Genomic DNA, 14,455 nt, shown 5'->3' on the forward strand with positions numbered 1-14,455 from the left:
AAAATATTAACGTAGTGTTTTCTGGCTTTCTTGTCTATTGTATCACACATTCTGCCATTTCCAGCTGATGGAACAGTCCAGTTCTTAAGGCATACACATTTCTGACTGACCAGGGAGATTTTTTCTCTCCAAGACTATTGTACATATAGTGTACATTGTGATGCAAGGCGTGTACACACAGTAGGGTTTTAATTTGCTGTTTTGCTCAGTCTTTCTTTATCAGAAGATGGATTTAACAAGGATCAAGATTCCCTCAACTGGTGCCAATATTGAACAATGTATGCAGCTGCTGTGCTCTTCACCTGGGTATCTAAATTGATAGCTCACAGGTTTTCTTGGAAGTACCTTGTATAGGTCAGTGGCCTGAAGTTAAGACATGGCTAAGCTTGCATATGGCTTCATGACTGCTGTATACATGTAATCTTTAAAAATATTGCTACTATGATTAAGACACCTCTACAAAAATTACCAAAAATAATAGCATGAATTCTCTAGATCTGCTATAAGAAAGAGCCGTAAGTCTATAGAATGGATGTATCAGGCATTGAATAAATCCGTCTTGTTTACCTGGCTGAGGTTTTCACCCTGTTAGTAGATATACCCATGTCACTGAAACTCAAGCACTGTAACTTTGAGTTGTCCCACCGATGAGATTTTGTTCAGCTGTTGAAGATATCCAGCAGCATGGATTAACAAGGCCAAGTAAAGCAGGCAGCAAAATTAATTTCCCTTTATTAAGGTCACTTTGTTATATGCCCTTCATCCTATGCTGGAAGGGAGTGAAAAGGCTTTATTGGTTTGGATAAGGGGAAGCTGGATATCTCTGTCTTGTTTTTGCAAATGGGGGATGTCAGTGTTCTGCAAGACTACTGGAATGTTTCTAGCAGACTGGAGTCTTTTCTTCTAATAGTGATTTAGTCTGTAACTGATACTTAAAGCTTGTCCTTCAGGCCCTTAATAGGATATTGTTTGAGCCAGGGAATACCTGTTTCATTCAGCTAGAGGTCTTTGACTGTTGCTACAGCCTGAAGAATAGATGTGATTTAGGCCTTGATTATAGATGAGCAGGAAGTATGCTGTTTTGTTTGTGGTTTCTTTGAATGGTTCCCTTTAAGACTTTTCCCTTTTAATTTCTCTTAGCATCACATTATTCCTTGTTTTGAGAAAATGTACTTGGTTATGGAGAGCTCTCTTGGAACACCTTTTTGTAACTCCCTGCTGAGGGAGGCATTGTTTGGGGAGCGGGGGCATTGCTCAAGTCTGCCTCACAGGAGTCAAAGCTATGTTTCTTTTCTCCATTGGAAAAGCTGACAGACTAATTCAGTTTACTCAATGCTTAAAACTGAAAATGCTGTAGGAACAGAGATCCCCATTCAAACACTCTCTAACATTACTTTTAATGAAACTATTTTGAGAATGTTAAGAGAATTTCTAGTTAGCAAAAACTGTTTTTTACTGATCTTCCAATGGATCTACCTTTACTGTAGAGTCATTGAGAACTTAAGTATTCTGCTGCTGCATTACTCAGATGTCTTAAGTATGGTCTTTAAATCGATTTGGCATTCCAAAGACTAAGATCTGAATTGCAGGATATGCTAAACATCCACACATTATGTTAAACTTCAGGGATTATTTGGGGTTGTTTCATGATTTTGGGGTTTATTTCCTTTTTTTAAGCAGACCATTATGAAACTAATATACAAGGAACAACTGATGTTTTTCATCACTTTTGTAATATTTTTAGAAATAGCTATCATAAGTTTTAAACTACATTTTTGAGAACTTAAGAAGAGAACTTCAGCAATAAGACTCTGAATGCTGATTCTTGATAGAACAGCTTCTGCAGTTCTGCTGTGAATATAAATAACAGTTATAGTTTACTGGCTTAATTGGATGACTATTTATTTGTCTGTGGATAAAATAGAAACTCTTGGTGTCAGCTTTCTGTATAGGGGTGCAACTTGAAATAGATAAATGAAACAAAAGTAATGTGAAACAAGAAACAATGACAGTATTTCCATTTTAAAAACCCTAGAGAAGGCACTTCTAATCCTCTTGAATAACTCTTCTGTTATAAATCTCTTTATCTTTTAGGATTCTTTCAAGTACAGTTATCCTCCATTGGTTGATGATGATTTTCAAACTCCTTTATGTGAAAATGGGCCCATTACAAGTGAAGATGAGCATGAAAGTAAAGAAGAGATAGATGCAGACACCAAGGAGGCTGGGGAACTGAATGAAGCACAAAACCTTAATCAGAAAAAGGTATCTAACTGAAGATTTAGGCAAGACTAGCTAGATGGTTACAAAGTGGGACAAGAGGCATATAATTTTGGTTACTTGTCTGTCTTTGTGTTGTACTTTTTCAACAGTTTTTCTGTCTTCCAATTTGACAAAAGAACTCAGGAAAACTGAAGAATTATAGTTTCAGTTTCAGCGTTGATTCTTGGTCTATTAAGCCAAGTTTCTGCTTCAGAATGCATAAAATGTGCACTAAATATTTAGTGCACATCTCTTGGAATATAGTGAATTGTGCAGTAAAATGATAAAAGTTTCTGTACTTTGTTTTCAAAGGCTGTCTTTCTAGTTGGTTTCTTTTTAATCTTGGGATACCTAGTGGTGACCATGTTAAAATATATCTCGTTTTCTCCGAATCTTAAATCAGTATGTACATGAGAAAATACTAAGTTAAATATTTATGCACTACTGGATGTTAATTTGTTATCTTAAATTATTGATAAAATTTTAACATATGAATGTTTTCATTTATTCTCAGGAGAAATTGGAGTATTCCTACTCCATCAATCATGTTTTGCAACATAATCTTCCTGTTGTTTATCCAGAAATAAAGGCATTGTTTTACACAAGTTCATATGAAGTGATATTTAGGAATATGCAGTAATAGTAACTGGGGATATTGTTCTTGAAAATAGTAGAAAAAAAATTTGAAATTCACTAGCTTATTGTCATAATTAATTTTGGAATATGACTTGCAAAACTTCTGTTTAATGGAGTAGAATACAGTTTCATTTACCGTTCCAGGTTTGTCAGAATAATTTGAAACATGTAGCTCACTAAGTATTCCAGCTGTTATTTGCAACTTGGCCAGTTTTAAAAAAATAAAAAGATAATTTCACTGACCTTAAGGTCAAAAGGAAGCATTACATAACCACAGTTAGACTCAGTAGCTTGTTTTGCTTGTAGCACATTTTTCAGTGTATGATTCTTAGATATGGAAACATGGAGAATTTCTGCTCAGTGTGTGAGTTCCTTTGGTGCTTAATAAGCCTCAGTGTTTGTTGGCTTTCAATTTGCTTGGGTGACTTAGCTTTCTACTTAAGGTATTTTGGCTTTTTTACTTTTTTTACTCTTGAAATACCATAAAGCAAATAATTGTTTTCACTTTTATACAGTGTAACCAAGGTGCTACTCATTTTTTTTTCAGTAGAGGGAATCATGAGTGATAAACTTGGTTAGTAAGTGCCTGTCCTGTAGATGCTTCCACTTTTGTGTCACCCCAAGACATATAGTAATATTTTTTCCTGGTAGTTTATGTAGAACAAAGCCCAACATATAACTAGTGCAGTGTATTTACATACTAACCTTTTACTATCACTTTTATATAATTAAACAAAAAGATGCTGTGTGGGTTCTTTTTATATAGCCTATTTCATATAAAGTTTTGTATTCCTTTCATTCCCATACTTCAAACTTGCATGAACTGAATTCTCTTCATGTCTTTTCTCTGTATTAAAAGTGGAATAAAAAGGAGGCTAAACAAACTCTTCAGCCAGCTGATCTGGAATCATGATGTCACTAATTCTTTCAGTCTTCTGCACATCCTCCCCCAGCACCTGCCCTGTTTTGCATGTATTTTCTTAATGTTATGGAAGAAAACCCTCAGAACCTAAGAGGTACCTGCAGTTTTGAAAGCACCAATTCAATCAGCATTATTTCTTTTATGTTCTGCAATACTTCAGAGTCTCATCTAAAAGCAATGAAGATACGTTTAGCAACCCTGCAATGCAATGAGTTGTGGAATTGGTACTAGGTTTTCTGTTCAGTGATTGTGTTGGGGCATCTGTTTTAATTTTAATTTGCAGTGGATGAATAATACCAGTGCTTTATAATCTTAGATATTTGAAGTGCTATAACTTAGTGTGTCTGGAGTTTTCAAAAACTGACCTGGGCAGCAGGAAAATACATGGGAAAAAAACAAAGCAGAAGTTTTGTTTCATGCATGTTTAATGTGTTATATAACTTCTATAGTAAATCATTTTATTCAGTGGACTTCGAGCAGCTTCAGGGAATGAATATATATAATGCTTGGTCTGTAATATGTAAACTGTTGAAATAAGCCTCACCATATTCTTTAAAATACATGCATGGTTCTGTAACATGTAATCCAGGTTTCTAGTTAATCATTATAACTATCATTTTTACTCAGATGAATTCTATAGAACTAATTTCCAAATCAGAGGAAACTGACAAAACAGAGGTCAAACCAAAAAATGCAAAGAAAGCATTAACCACTTTTAAAGGACCTTTATTACATATCAGGTAATAATAATTTTCTTTAATTTTCTTTTTACAATGTGCCTTGGACATTTGAATACTTAACTCTAGTTGGTTTTCAAAATAAACTTTTTTCAGACTATTGGAGGAAAACAAATTATAAACAACTTTTTAAGAAGGCTTTTTAAAAAGCTCAAAGAATTTTTCTAGTTTTACAAGATTTTAGTAAATCTTCTGGTGTCACCAAAGATTGGCATGCTTTTTGTATGAATAGATGTATATTCCATAGAATTGTAGAAGTGTTTTGTTTATATTGAGAAACCATCTGACTAAGCATGTCCTTACCTGTAGTGAGAGCAGTGGTTGACATTGATTGCACTGGCTTAACAAAAAAACCCATGTTTCATCAAGCCAGTTTTCACTGTTGTATCTTGCTTGAATTCTTTTAGCTTATGATGATATAAATGTCTACACTAGTAGTTTCCTCTAGTTTAACTTAAGGAATGGGTCCAATTCATTTTATGTGGAAAGGGCTTTATAAATGACATATCTACTCAGAAGGTTTTGTTGTCCAAGATGCTACATCTTGCAGTTAATTTGCTTTTTATCATTAAACTAGGAAAAAGAAATCAAGTAGCCAATATAACTTTTTCTTTTCACTGCCTTTCAGGTTAGGATGCTTGTTTAGAATTTGATTTAGATGGTAACTTTTATTTTCACTTTCAGTTTGCTATTAGATGAATGAAGAAAATATCTAATTTTTAGGTAATTTCTTAGCTAACTTTTTAAGTACTGTATTGATTAGTTTTGGAATGAATTTGAATAATAATGTACTCATTAGCATAAATATATTTTATATGTGTAAATTTTTCCTAATTTTGAAATGAAAAACCTCCTCTGTATAGCCTTAGTTTCTTGTATGGCAAGACAAAGGCATAGACTGCAGAATTGTGATTACAAAGAATGTTAAACATTTTCTGGAACAATCACAAATGTAGATGTTTTTCCATTCACTTTTTAATTAAAAAAAAAAAGGGGCACAAATCATAAGCAGACAACAACAAAAAAATCCAAATAAGCTAAAACACTTCCAACACCCCCAGAAACTGCCTTTTTTTTTTCTCTTAAAATACTTCAAGCTGTCATTGAATAGAAGTAACTTACATGGACTGCAACACCTGGAAGAGTAAACTTAGTCAAGAATAGTGGTGTTAATACTTGTAGTCTTGCTGTCATGGAAAATAAAATACTGCTGTCTCCATTGTCCTTGCTGTTTGTTTGTTTTGTTTTTAAAGTAAACTCCTGAGTGTAGCTGTTGCTCTTCATTAATGCTCTCCCTCTGTGGAAGCTAGAACTAGTTTTCATTTTCCTGCACTGATTCACAGGCCATCGAACTGAAGGTGATTGAACCAATAATATATAGTGCCATTCATAGCCAGTTGTAGGCACCTATCACAGAGACCATAAGCTCTGCCCCCAGGAATTAACTTGCATCCTTGCTTATCTCCCAGCATTGTCCTGTGAAGGGAGCAGCCTGGAGCCTGAGCACACAGCTGAGGCACTGCAGCTCTGGCACCATAAAATTGTGGACCAAAGCTGGGCCCTTGTGCTCTTTTGTTTCTTGTATTTGTAGTCATGCTCCTGAGTCAGCTGTCTCCCTCATTTAGACCACAATTGTATTTGCCATGTATGCATTACAATGAAAGGCTGGCTCTGACTTTCCTTCTCCATCATTGAATTGTTTGGTCAGACAAAAAGCAGCAGTTTCCTTGCACTGTCTGGAAGAAGAGCAGCTTGTGGTGTGTTGTGGTACGAGAATTTCTAGTACAAGCTGGTTACATCACACACATCAGAGTATAGAAATTTTTGCTTCTGTAAAAATGAAAAAGCTTGGGTGTTTGTTTAAACAACCCCCCCCTCCTCATGGCTACATACCAACTACCCCCAGTGCTGTGGAACTTGATTTCACAGACAAGAGCCATACAGCTGTGGTCCCCAAGCCTTTTTTTTTCCTTTGATCAATGGCCATAGTTGGTAGAACAAGAGAGATCAGGCTCTGGCAGAAGTTCCTTCCCTTGATCTCTTTTTGTGGCTTGTTTTGATGCTAGTTAATGTTATCTTGTTTCACTTATGGTTCATCTTGCAATTGCTGTTACACACAGCTGCAGTAGTACAGTATTAAGATAGCTAAAATATTTTGTAGCTACAATCTTTCCATTCCCTAGCATTGGTTACTTAAACTGAGAATTTGGAAATGAAAAAATACTGAGAGGAGGAGGGAATTACCTGATTTAAACCCATCAGTTTTTTTTGGTTTCTACCTTACTTGGCACACTTCCTTCTTTCCCACCACAAAAGAAGTAGTCTGGTCATGTGGACTGACTAATGCATTGTAAAACATCAGCACCCTATCATCACAGTCGCCTTCCTTCTGGCATGGGCGTTCACACTTGTCCTACAGCCCCAAAGGGTTTTCTTCTCAGCTCATACACTGGTTTAAGTGGGAGGAGAAAGAATGATTGGTACTATAAAAGGAGGTTTTTTGAGGAGGAGGTCAAAGTAGCATGAATTTGGCATTCTAAAAAGAGGACATGGGGGAAAAAAATCACATGTTTTGAAAAAGAATATGCAGTTCTGTAGTATGGAGTAGTACAGCAGTTCTTTGTGTGCTCCTAATGTGGCATAATGAAAAAAAGTTCTTCACTTGCTACTCAAGTTTCCTTTCAATTTGTATTATATGAGCATGCCCTGCCTTTTACCTACTTGTGTTCATTTGAATGCTTATCCAAAATGAGTTGTATTTGATGTGGTTTAAAATATCTCATGCATGACTCTTAATTGTGCAAGAATATTAAAAGCAGGCAGTAACTTTATTTATGCATGTTATAGCACAAGTATGTGAAGACTGACTCTTAAGTACAAGAGAATTCAGCTGTCGTGGTTGAAATGATTGCCAGTCATGGATGCCTTCTCTTATGTGTGCACTGTATCCATGACAAGGACAGATGTTTGAGGTGGAAATTACTCCCTGTCTGTGACACCTTGTATTCCTTAAAATGAGTCTAAATTAAAACCAAGGATGCTTTCCCTTAACACACTGCCAAAGGATTAAGCAGCTGACTGTATATCTGTTGGCTGTTCCTGCTGTTACAGATGGCAGAAGTCAAGGGCAGTAATCAGCTGAGGCAGCTAGTTCCACTTGTCACGAGTCAACCCTGAGCTTCACTACAAAATTTCTGCGTTTTGTTTTCACAGCTTTTTTTCATTACAATCTGTTTATGCTGACTGTAGCTGCAGGGTAGAAAGTATTTTATTTTCCTGGAGGTGTGATCAGGTTTTTTTATGATCTGTTTTAAAGATAATCTGAAGAAACTAATTCTTTTAAAATTTCCTATTAGCCCAGCAGAGGAGCTATATTTTGGATCCAAAGAAACCGGAGAGAAGAAATGTTTGATAGTTCTCACAAACGTCACTAAAAATGTAGTGGCTTTTAAAGTAAGTGTCTTATGTGTGGCCTGGTTTACTAAATGTATAGCTTTTTCTTGTTTTGTGTCAGGAGGAAGGATACTATTAAATCCATTTTATAGACAAAATTTTTTATTGTGTTGTGATGTTTGAGGCAGGTTAAAGAAATCTGGCTGAATTTATCCCTATGATGTACCACCTTAAAGGGGATAATTAGTATTACAAATCTTTGGAGCACTGACTAAAAAAGAGCTAAAGTGATGGTTAGTTTTTTAGTGAGAGTAATACTTCTTGAAAAAGAAAGGCTTGAGCATTAAAAAGTCACCTTTTTAGAATTTTTAAATATTGGCTGGAAACAAGTTGCTCTGAAATGATGCAGATCCATCTGCAAATGTCACTATCAAAGGAATTAATAGTTATATTTGCTTCAGAAATACTGAGTTTACATGCATCTTTGTGGGGTTTTTCCCATCTTTTGCATTCTCTGCACATTAAAATAACTTAAAGTTTTCATATTTTCATATTTATTATAACACATTCTTGGCTTTAAACTTGGTTTTAAATATGTATGCAAAAGAAAAATAGCAAATGCAAGAAAACAAAGGATAAAAGCAGTTGAGAGGGAGGAAAAAGGAATAGGCAAGAGTCCTATTATGCCTACAAAATGATGTATTTTAGAGACTTGTCCTAATAGTGAAGCTTTTGGGGATTTAGTTATTACAGAACGAGAGGAATTATGAAGCAACCGTAGTTTGTGGATGCACTTATTGTATCCTTCGTATTTCTTGTTTATAGGTGAGAACAACTGCACCTGAAAAATACAGGGTTAAACCCAGTAACAGCAGCTGTGAACCTGGCACATCATTAGATATAATAGTCTCTCTTCATGGTGGTAAGTAAAAAAATAGATTTTGTAAGAAATCTGGGCAAGTTGTATTACTAGACTTAAGCTCTAGACACTGATGGTTGTATGTGCTTGCTGCTGTAGGACTGACTGGTGCCCATGTCTACTTGACTCTTGTATGAAAATGGTACTATTTGTTACAAAAACATGGGTGTCAGAAAGGATTTGAGTAACTGGCTGTACTGATTTACTACTCCACTCAGGCATAAGCAGCTGTTGTCTGCAACCCCTTTTGTTTCATATCTTAAAACCCAGAAAGTCTGAGTGGCAGTTGTCTTGCTGGTTCATTATTACAGTGGGAGTTTATCTGCAGTATTCCTAAATTGTTGCAAGCACAGGTGAATTTGCTGGAGAATACACTCTTTACAAAATTTTGGGTTGTCTTTGAGCTATTCAGATGAAACTAGTTCTGTTAAAATAAACCTATATCATTTTTTGAAAACTGTAATTAGAATTATTGAGCTTTAGAGAATGATTTCCATATATTTATTTGTAGTAAATCAGTGTCTCGTGTCCTGCAATAAACAAGCTTTCATTTTATGGTACTTTTGTGCAAAATGCTTCTCTCCTCCTTGTAATATTGTCATTTTATCTAAGCACACTGTTGCCTTTTTTTTTTTTTTTTGTCTTCCTTGAGGGCAGGTTTCGCAGCTTCTTTGCAGGATCGTTTCCTTATAATGGCAGCAGAAATGGACCAGTCTTCTGGAGCAGGTGGGCCAGAACTGACTCAGTTTTGGAAAGAAGTCCCTAGGACCAAAGTGATGGAACATAGGTAAGCATATGGTTTTCTGTTAACAGGGATTTGGGGGTTTTTTAGCTTTTATTGCTTGGCTGAGTTCTAGCACTTGTATAGCATAATCAATGAACAATTCTCCAAACTCACTTGTGGGCTTACTGACCAAAATACATTACTGAGACTTTTGCTCTGTTTTAACTGATTATCATGGTATTCCGTACATGCTCTTCTTCTTTTCTTGTTGTTGTTCTTGTGCAGATTAAGAGTTAAATGGAAAAAATAGGAATGTATGTGACAATACACATGGACAGTAGGGGTTTAGGTTTTTTAATAATTTAATAAGAATGTGTCGCTTGAGTTTTCTAAAAGGAAGCCATCAAGGAAAGCAGACATATTAAATGCAAAACTATTTTCTAGGCAATATTAAAAATATTCCCTTTCTACTGGGGAAATTCAGTATTTTATAGAAAAAGTCTGTAAAACCTATCACATGTTCATATGTGTATTTTTGATATTTAGTAGTGAAAAAGTCATCTAGAAAAATCACTAAAAAAATACATTTCCCCATACACTTTTTTGAATGTACCTGTTACTCTTCTCTCTCATCCAGTCACATTGGGTTGTATCACTGAACATGTCTAGGAAAAGTTCCCTGCAGTTTTGACTGGTTTTTTGCCTTAGATTTTTCCTGGGGTTTTTCTGTGGGTTATATTTTGCGGGGCTGTTTTTTTTTGGAGCTGCCTTTACCCCCTCATGGCTAAAACTACTGTGGAAAAAATATTTTGTGAGTCTTGATGCCTAAATCTTGCTTTGTGTTTGCTTAAAGTGCTTATCCTGTATTTCCCTTTTGAATAAAATCTGCATCATGTGAGTGACCTTACGCTTCCTTGCATAAGTGTTGTAGTTTATTTGGGTTTTTTTAAGACAGACCCTGAAACAATAGAGAGAGGCTATTTGCTTACAAGTGTGCTGTGTACATTAGTTACTGATGAATACAAACCTGGCCTTTACTTTTTGTAAACCTGGACTAAATTTAGTGTAATTATAATTACTGTCTCTTAAATTTTAAATGTGCAGGTACTTTATCCACTTAAGATGGATTGTTTACTGTTAATTATACAATGTTGCATTAAATTGTGATTTTTGGTGCGTGTTCTTGTTCCCTTTTCACAGGCTCAGATGTCACGTCATAGAAAGTAGTAAGCCCTCTTCTCTGACATTAAAAGACAATGCATTTAATATTCCAGCAAAAACTAATGAAGATTTACATATACAGGTAATAGTGCATTCCTTTGTGCTCAGTATTCAGCAAAATTATAGAATACACTAGAGGTAAAAATTTTTACTGAACCTTTTTGGTATTTTGTAAATTATACTGTTTGAACATCTCAGCAATTGAAAGTAACTACATCAGTGATAATGATTTAATTATTTTGTTTAATCATAATGATTTAATAATCATCAAATTTTCAGTGGAGTTTGCTCATTCTTCTTGTGTATATACAGATCTGGCATATCAATGAGCATTAGTAGTATCTTTTGCTTCTGAGTGTAAAGATGTCACCTGCTTGATACAGGCCATATTGGTTATCCATAACTTAAGATTTGAAGCTCCTTTAGTAGAACAGATTCCTGAAGTATGTAGTGATAGAAAAAGTATTGCTGAGATACTGCTGTGAGAAGGCTTTTTCTTTTCTGTGGTTATAGTTATTGCCAAAATAGCTCAAAATTGCCAAGTACTTTCAAGTGCAGTAATTCTAACTTAATGAAACTGTTCTATTTTCAGCTAACTCATTTACTGCAGATTAATAAAAGACTTGAAGAGCAGATGAATCGCTGCCTCTGGTTCCAGCAGCTGTCAGTTGTTTTATCACTGCTATCAGTTACTGTTGCTGCCTTCTGCTTCTACCTGGCCTATGCCCAGAGAAGCTAAAAAGAATTGCTGTGCCCTGGATGTGCCGCTGCCTATCATGGTTCGTTGGAGTCGAAAAGATTGCAGTGCTGCACTTGGATTCTGGAACTGCCAAAATGAGGTTTGTGAGCCTACAGCAATGAACAAGGAACAGTTTCCTGGGGAAAGAAAAGATAGAAGAAATGAATGACCAGCAAATGAAATTACTGAAATTATTCTCTAAGTTGACACTTACAATAGGGCATGACGAAGTTGTTGAAGCTAGGACCTATTTTCACTGTACAACTCAATAAAAACTACTGAACTGGGAGGAGGAAACCAAATACAACATTATTTAAGACTGTTTTGCTTTTTTTTTTCCCCTCTATTCAACTACTTTAAATACAATATTTCATTTCTTTTCATCATATTCATTCTTACATTCTGAATCACTCCCATAGAAGATGCAAACAGTCAGCTTAGTGTAGTCCAAGGTTAATCTGTTCATCTAGGAAAATTTACAGAAATTATGTAATACAGGTGGATTTTTATATAATCTGTGTATGTACATGCACATAAAGGAAGATATTTGTTGTTAGTAATTATTTTGATAATTCAGACTCATTGCTTTCTTTGGTTAAATTCCTTATTTTTGTGCTTCTTCTAAATGAAAAGTTATTGTAAACATTTCTTACCAAGTAACACATGAACAAGACAAGACACTATTCCTGTTGGGTTTTTTTTTTGGAAAGCAACTTGTACTCAAATTACAGAAGGAGTGTAGGAGTTGACTTCTTTACTGTGATGGCTGATTATTGGTTCATTAAAAGGCTATTAGTCAGTGTAAGAACTTACTCTGAGTTGTGCAATATGGTTAAAGTACATATGAAATTAAGAAAAAAGCAAGTCAAATCGGGAAGATTAAATACACTTGAAGGCAACATAAAAGTATTCCATCTGCCATTTCACAGAAATTGTTGTGGAAATGGTGCAAAAAGCTAGAAAGAACTTTGCTAACAAGGATTCTTTGTACTCATTGCTGTAAATATGTATATTAAAATGATAAAAGCTTAAAAGGAGACTGATGGTATCTTTCATACATTTAAAATTTTCACTCTTTAAGAGTTTTAAAAATTTAAAATAATTATGTTGCTTGGATTAATTTTTGCTCCAAATTGGCTTTGTAAAAGATTTATTAGTTTTGTCATCTGACTTCAGTAGATGAGAAGTGATTATTAAGGAAAAATAAAGGTCATACTCTACTTCTGTCTTTTTGCTTACAGTGTGTTGGTGATGTAGGATCATTTCTAGGAAGTAGAAAAGGGCAGTTTAAAACAATAAACAGATTAACTAATAATGCCAGCAATATGATCACTAAAAAAATGCCATGTAAAAAGCAAGTCTGCAGAAATGTTTGGTGCACAGTCTTCTGTCCTCTCTTAATTTATACAGTGGTTTACCACATCTGCATTTTCTTAATTTTTCACTAATCTTATTTCTGCCTAGTTTGTTTCTCAGTATTTTGTATTCCTAATGAGTTGGCAATTTATATTGTTAACTGCTTATAATGAAGCTGTTACTTGGGTTATTTTTATGTGCATGCAACTCAAATTCTTTGCTTCCAACAAAATGGGTTGTTGTCTTAGCGAGAAAAGAAACAAAGTAATTTTTAGCATTAAGATAATAATAACCATGCTATTAAAATGCCAATTCCTTAATTTGAGTGGATTGAATAGCACTTTACTGTAAAATTGCCAGAAATATATTCTTAGAGTCTTTGCCAATATGAATATTTTAATGTTTTGGTGCTTTCATATATTTTCAGTATTTTATTACTTATTTTATTATTGGTATTTTCTTTGTATGAATCAGATGAACATCTTTTCTATTTTAATATGTTTTAGAAAATACAGTTAAAAAATAAATATGAGGAAATACATAGTCTTGAATGTTTAGTCATTTAAAAATAGTGGCATCTCCTGAGGTTTTTGCTTTCTTGTTTGTTAATCTGCAGATATTTAATATGGGAGGGGCCAACATGGTGATGACCCACAGTCTGTTGGGGAACAGAAGTTGTGATGGTAGTTGTCAGACAAATGTAAAATAGGTGATGATGGCTTCTTGGACAGAATGCCTGACATAATCACATAGCACATGATACTGGCATGTCAGTGGCTCCTGTCACTATGGCACAAGTGATGCAAGTGCACACAATACTAAAATATATATGGATCTTGGTAAAATGAACTATTGTTTAAACATGACACAGAAAATGGAAAAATATAGATAACAAAAAAAGGGCAAAGTGACAGTAGTGTATTTTAACTTGAAATGGACAACAGTCAGTTTGTATTTTTCTTCTTTGAGAGCATCATTGTTTCCATCATCACAGAGTATTTTCCCAGTATTTTCAAAGCTTTCAGTTGTTAGTTGGTTCAGATTTTGTTTGCCAGCCCTTGGAAATGGGTCTCAGTGTAGAAAGTTTTGTGCTTAACACACGCTGAAGTTACAAAGTACACACCAATAACAATTTGATACCCAAAACTGAGATAAGAGACAAAATATTTTTCCAGGGTTTTGTTGGTTACCCCCCCCCCCCCACTACAGGAAACTCAGTTTATAAACCTGGGGCATTTTAGAGCTTAGACAATTCACAAAATAGGATTTGGTTACATGAACTATCAAGATCTAAGATTTAGTTTTCCTTTCCCTCATTGTAGATTGGCAGTTACTTTTGGCTTTTACAGACAATTAAGAGACAATAAAGATTGTAATCCTAAAAATTAGCAATTTGTGCTCCAAAAGAGCACATACTCTTTTTCCTAGCAAGGAATTTTTGTTCCCTGCTCTGAGCCTCATTGTTTTACTTTACTATGTAAAAGATCAGACATTTTGTAAAAGAACAAAAAAAACCAACATGGGGGTGCAGGGCAGCAGGGACAGG

General features: G+C 34.9%; 1 protein-coding gene across 2 annotated transcripts in view; it reads left to right on the forward strand.

Annotated features, from left to right (window-relative positions):
* The window catches only part of MOSPD2 (motile sperm domain containing 2), a 32,967-nt gene extending 19,515 nt beyond the window's left edge, over window positions 1–13,452 (forward strand). The window contains exons 9-15 of one of the 2 annotated variants that reach the window (XM_032100696.1): window positions 2,095–2,265; window positions 4,448–4,560; window positions 7,914–8,010; window positions 8,776–8,872; window positions 9,527–9,656; window positions 10,794–10,896; window positions 11,407–13,452. In XM_032100696.1, the coding sequence (XP_031956587.1) occupies window positions 2,095–2,265; window positions 4,448–4,560; window positions 7,914–8,010; window positions 8,776–8,872; window positions 9,527–9,656; window positions 10,794–10,896; window positions 11,407–11,553 (858 nt within the window). In that variant the 3' untranslated portion in view covers window positions 11,554–13,452. The remainder of the gene's footprint in view (window positions 1–2,094; window positions 2,266–4,447; window positions 4,561–7,913; window positions 8,011–8,775; window positions 8,873–9,526; window positions 9,657–10,793; window positions 10,897–11,406) is intronic. The other variant, XM_032100697.1, reaches the window with a different exon arrangement.
* The last annotated feature ends 1,003 nt before the right edge of the window (window positions 13,453–14,455 follow it).

The sequence above is a fragment of the Corvus moneduloides genome, chromosome 2, assembly GCF_009650955.1.
Source record: "Corvus moneduloides isolate bCorMon1 chromosome 2, bCorMon1.pri, whole genome shotgun sequence".
NCBI classification, from domain to species: Eukaryota; Metazoa; Chordata; class Aves; order Passeriformes; family Corvidae; genus Corvus; species Corvus moneduloides.